The 6,000-nt window shown below is 34.9% G+C and overlaps 1 protein-coding gene across 2 annotated transcripts; it reads left to right on the plus strand.

Annotated features, from left to right (window-relative positions):
- Positions 1–904: 904 nt before the first annotated feature.
- On the plus strand, positions 905–2,605 carry LOC145031997 (uncharacterized). Of its 2 annotated transcripts, none has more exons than XM_078980661.1 (3): positions 905–1,052; positions 1,693–1,863; positions 1,972–2,605. In XM_078980661.1, exons 2-3 carry the CDS (start codon positions 1,744–1,746, stop codon positions 2,407–2,409), a joined length of 558 nt encoding a protein of 185 aa, XP_078836787.1. In that variant the 5' UTR covers positions 905–1,052; positions 1,693–1,743; the 3' UTR covers positions 2,410–2,605. The 2 variants fall into 2 exon arrangements, with proteins under 2 accessions (XP_078836787.1, XP_078836788.1); XM_078980662.1 differs by lacking the exon at positions 905–1,052 and adding an exon at positions 1,060–1,145.
- The last annotated feature ends 3,395 nt before the right edge of the window (positions 2,606–6,000 follow it).

The raw sequence follows: 6,000 nt of genomic DNA on the forward strand, positions 1-6,000 counted from the left end.
TGTCTCTATGGAAATAATTAAAATATAATTTCAAGTATTTTTATAAATTGTCTTTATGGATATTTAAATTTAATATATATTTTTGAATGTTTGATTGAGAATCAAAGAGTTTGTGTTAATATTATATTTTCTTAATTTATAGAATATATATAATATAAAAAAATTCCTATTTAATAATTGTTATTTTTCTATTATTGTAAAAAAAAAAAAAAAAAAAAAAAAAAAAAACGAAAAAAAACCCCTAAAACATGCGTGTATTTCTTGCACAAAATTTAGAACCTTTTGGCCAGTAGAAAACAAGGATTTGTTGCGTTGGCTCCAAATACAATTCCAACATTCCTTGATTTCTGTGTGTGTGTTTTTTTATTAGTATGATGTAATATACTTCGGATTATTGATCATTTAAAATATGAATTTTGTTTAATAAAAGAAAAAAACTTTGTTAAATCATTCTCTAAAAACAGTTTTTATACATATATATGATTAATAATTAGGTGGTTTTTGGCTAATGAGCATAAGTTATATAGATCATTTTTTTTTTTTTTTTTGTAATTTTTCTTGGGACAGAAGCTTGGTTAAAGAATATGAATATATAAAAGGGAGTGAAACAAAAAAAAGAATTTGGAAATCTTTTAAACATGTCAAGGACTTTTGATTTTGCCATTTTGGTATAAATTCTTATTCTCATTCCATCATACTTGTAGTCATTTTAACTACAAAAAGAAAACACATTAATTTTACATCGTTCCTTTATTGACATATTCTTAAAAACCTTTAAATTGTTTTGAAGGAATTTCAAATCACCTAAAGCAACTCAAATTCTTCAATCAAATTTTATATAACTTGCATTAAATATAGCTAGATGGAGATATAATAAAATAAGAAAGAGAATCTTAAATCCTCAAAGATATATATATATTAATAAAATTTTATGGTGCAGAGTTGTTAAATCAAAGCAGTACTTAAAACACACACTACAAGTCCCAACTGTTTGCTTTCTATCTTCATCTTCACTTGACTTGAGATTACTTCACATGGGACTTCCCTAACAGGTTAGAAATATATAAAGCTTCTCTAATCTCTTCCTACTCATACACCACTCAAAGATTAAAAAAAAAAGTCGAACTTTTGATCTTCAAATCCAAGTAAATACCTTTTTCAAATTTAAATCCATTCTCGATCATTTCATTCATGTATCGGTATCGTTTATAGCTTTAATCATTTTCTTGTAATTAAGCTAACTTATGCATCGGTTGTTCTCGTTGATTTTGAGGTTAAACGTAAACCTGTTTGACATTCAAAAGTCAACTTGATGAACGATGTTCTTCTTTTCTTTAATTCCCATGTTTCGAAGACTCCGAGAATTTACATATGCGATGTGAAGATTTCTCCTTCATCAGTAGATTTAAACCCAAAATCAGAAAAAGAATTCCTTTTACTTAAATATTTCGTATATAAGTTGAAATTATATCTACATGATCATGATTTTGTATTCATTTTTTTTTGGCTTAGAGAGAGAGAGAGAGTAATTAGTATGGTTGATCTTATACACAAAAGTCAAATTCGCTCACCTATTAGCTAGTAATTTATTGGTATTTCAAGAACAAAATTCAAACCCATAATCTCTTTAAGTATGCGAAAAAGATTCCAGAATAAAATTTTGTCAATTTGTAATGCAAAAAAAATGTGTAGGAAATGCGTCTTGAAGCGTTATTTGGATGATTGAGATAAACCGATACTTTTATGCTAAATCGAAGAACAAGAAGAAATCGATCAATGGAGAAATTGCGTCTACCATTACCCTATGATATGGAATGCATGAAGATGGCCATGTTAAAGCATGAAGAAACGTTCAAACAGCAGGTAATAACTAATTAATATCTCATCAAAGTTAAGTAAGTAGTTTTGTTTGACGATTATTATTATTACCATGTGTCAATCAGTTTTGTTTTATTTTCTTTTATATATAAGGTATATGAGCTTCATAGGCTATATCAAATCCAAAGGCTGCTGATGAAGAACATGCAAAGAAGCATGCAGAATCAAGAAACATGGAGCTTGAAAAATGGAAGCATAAGCTTCGATTATCAAAACGATTACAATTTCAACATCAACAAGCTTCAAACCCAAGATTTGGAACATGAGCCAGCAAGTAACAACGAGTATGAGATTGAAGACGAGAGTGAAATCGAGCTCACATTGGGCCCCACACGTAGGAGGAACAATCACAATCCGACACAGTTAAATATTTCAGATTCCATGCCAAGTTTTTCATCGTCTTCAACAAGTTCGAGTCATAAAAGCAGAATTACAGTAGAAAATTCAAGAGTTTTGAGCGTAGAAAAACAACTGAGACAAGTTGATAGATCACTCAACCAGCCTCCATGGTTCCATCGTGTTTTGATTTGATCAAGAAATGATTGTGGGCTTTAATTATTACTTTATAAGAAGAAAGGAAAAAAAAAAAATAGTGCATGCTTTAAATTTGTTTGTGTGTGTGTGTTTTGTTTAGATGTTAGTAACTTGGTATTTCATATACTAGGATTTGAAGTTATATATGGTACGTTTTTAATATTTTAATTAAATTCGATCTTTCGAGTATCAACATCAGAATCTATATATAGTCAAAGAGACGTGTTCATGCATCCTAGCTACTCTATATCTGGACTTACGTAGCCATGATTTTGGCACATGGAATTCATGTTGATTGATATATTCGTGAATCGTGATGGAGTTTGTTGTTAGATTGAAGCTAAAGCTTGAAAGCAAGGGAAAGGGGTGGGGGCTGTATGTGATCCGTTATCCATATGTTTTCAATTTTCCACCAACCAATAGTAAATGATTATCATTGATTATAATAGTTTTTGAATTATTAAACCATTATATTTATAGTTGTTTATTAGAGGAAAAAAAAAAGGAACAGCAAAACGATATTATGCACATAGATTTGGGACAACAAAAAGAGGGTAGTTATTGTCAAATTGTTGGACACCACAGTACAGCAGTGGGATTTAATTCAGAGGCACAGTTACCCAACGGTGTCGCGAGTTTGAGTACATTTATCTCTGATTTGTGAAACTTACTCATAATTTCTTATAGTTTTATATTTCAAAATTAAAAGAAAAAAAAATTAAAAAAAAAAAAAGAAAAAGAAAAAGCAGAGGCCCATTGCAGAAATGGTCCGTATGGTTCGGTAAAACATTTAAAAAATAATAATAAATGGCGTGTGTGTTTTCAAAGTATTACTGGTAGTATTACTCGTCCGTACAGTAGAATGGTTTATATTTTCTTGACAAAACTGTAAAAATGTTCCTGTTGTTAGATGAAAATCATTATTTTTGTAATTTTGTCCAAAATAGTTTGAAAAGACACCAAAAATCTAAAATTTTTATTATTTTGTTATGTTTGACTTGGTTTTGAACTTTTTATAACGTGGATTTAATTTGTTCTTATATTTTTCTTTTTCAATTTGTTCTTATATTTTTCTTTTTCAGCTTTATATTAATTTTATTAATTTTTTGATTAAAATAAATAAAAAACAAAAGAGAAAGCCACTTAACCTCTCTCACAAAAAGCATGTGCTTTAGATTTTTAGAAAACTTATCTCCTTCACCACCCGCGGCGATGAAGACTTTCGGCCAAGAGGATTTTAGTTCCAGCAAGTGAGAATTCTGACGACTTAAGGTTCTGGTGGAACCAAAGGAGTGAGAAGACTAGATGCATTTGGAGCACCACCATCTCGTCATTCACCTCATCCATCTCTCCGGCGCCAAATTCTTTGCACCACCGTAACGCCCGCAACTTCGGGCTAGATATTTAAGATATAATAGATAATAATTATAAATATAAGTCATCAATTAGGGTTATCCTTAGTCATGCGCGTTGCAGGCTACGTATTATAAATTCATTTTAGTAATTTATCGATATGCAATGAAATGACAATCTTGATAAAAGGTTATTCAGGATAAATAATCTTGCCAGGAAATATAGGAGTTGCGATATGAATCTCGTATACATAAAGAACACTCAAATTCAACTTCACATGCAAAAGTTATAAACTTCTGAAAGTTTCACGATCAAACAGTGTATCGCAAATAGTGAATTGGAGATAGGTTGCTTATTAGGTTAAGTAATCTAAGCAAGACTCGTAGTAGTCATAAAACCGAGAGACTACATATAGAGAACGCTCAAATCTGACTTCATAAGAGTAAGTTATATATGGTTTTTATAAGTTTCAGTGCAACATTGTGCAACACTGATACTGACTTTTAAATCGGTTAATTATTAGCGGAAAAAATCTAAATGAGAATCGAAGATCTCATTAATAGGAACCCGACAATATAAATGATGAGATATGGTCCATTAGCATGGCCTACAAAGCTTTGGCGCTCCAGCCTTGCCTGGCGCTCTCTTGTCAGTCTTGCTGGGGACTCCCTTGCCAACCTTGTTGGGGACTTTCCTGTCGGCTCGGCATGGTGCTCTCTTGTCTGGCGCCCCCTTGTCTGCCTTTCTTGGTGCGCGCCCGCCAGCCCCGCCCGGTGCCTTCGGGCGGCCTTGCCCAACTCCTTGCTAGTTGGGCCTGAATTGGGTTGGCCCAAGGCCTGGCCTAATTCCCCTTGACCTAATTGTCCCCTATAAAGTGAACAATATCTCCTCCATATAGGGGTATCTCTCCCCGGCGGCTCAATCGCCGCCCTATACTCCGGTCGGGTAGATCAGCCACCACGTGCCACTATCAACCACCATACACCACCACCAGCACCAAGATGGTTCTCTCCAGATATGAAGAACCATCTCTTCCATCAAGCTGATCTAACTTGATCGTTGGAGTCTACTCCCGGGGGACAGTTCCTAGGGCGGCTCAACGCGTCTCTCTGTTGTGACCTCGTAGATCCTCACGTGCACATTCAAAAGAAAAAAGGAATTGGGCTAACAACTCTTCTCCAAATGGGCTCCTACAATGTTATTGGCATTTTCCCTTACACAGGCCCCTTCACTTTATGTTTCGATTATCTTAGGCTTACCATTTCTCATATGTTTCGCATACACAAAAAAGTAAAAAGATAACATGAATTTGGGCTACAACAAATATATTTGGGTTTTCCCCTAATTGGGATTTTACAAGATTGGCCCATCTAAAAAAATATATAGGCCTAAGGGACTGAAATTTTATTTTAGGCTCCAACAATCTTGTTAGGTTGCCCTAAAAATCAGTCGCAGTACATGTTCTGAGATTCCGTCCAACAAAATCTAACTTTAGAAAACACGGTACGGCCCGAACCACTCGACGTTCTTTAAAAAAAAGGAAAGTGTTTGGGCCAACAACCTATAAAATGGGCTCAAACATTTCTATTTATGGTTTCTTTCAAGTCTTTGCTTTTATGGGCTACTCCAACAAATAAATATGGGCTAGTAGTGCAAGATAATTCTTTCCAGTCAGAGACACTCAACACTTTCTTGCTGCGATTCAGCCTAGCAAAATCCAATTTGAGAAGTTGTGTTGCAGTCGGGTTCATTTGACACTTCTAAAAAAAAGGGGGGAGGGGGAAGAGTAGTATGCTACTACTACTCGTGATGCACTTCGAAATAACCCTCAGCAACTGTGCTTCCCGGCCCTCACCAACCGTGTTGACCAACTTCAAGAAGTCTCGCTCCGCAACTCTCACCATTCGTGATGATCGGCCCCCGCTAGTCTCACTATGCAGCTCTCAGCAATTGCGTTTCTTGGATCTCAATAGTTGCGCAACCCGGTCCTCAGCAGACATGCGACCCAACTTAGCAGCTGCAAAGCCCAATCATCAGTAGTTACATTGTCTGACTCCCACCAGTTGTGTTGCCCAACTCTCGGCAGCCGCACTACCTAGTTTTTGTTAGTACTTGTGTCTCCTGGTTTTTTCAACAGCTGTGTCACCCAGTTTCCAACAACTACGTATCTATCATTCCCAGTCTTCACCTTCTCTAAGAAGGAGGGGGAATGGTTGGTACGACACCATGAAGAAG

This window comes from Lactuca saligna, chromosome 2, assembly GCF_052625555.1.
Source record: "Lactuca saligna cultivar CGN05327 chromosome 2, ASM5262555v1, whole genome shotgun sequence".
NCBI classification, from domain to species: Eukaryota; Viridiplantae; Streptophyta; class Magnoliopsida; order Asterales; family Asteraceae; genus Lactuca; species Lactuca saligna.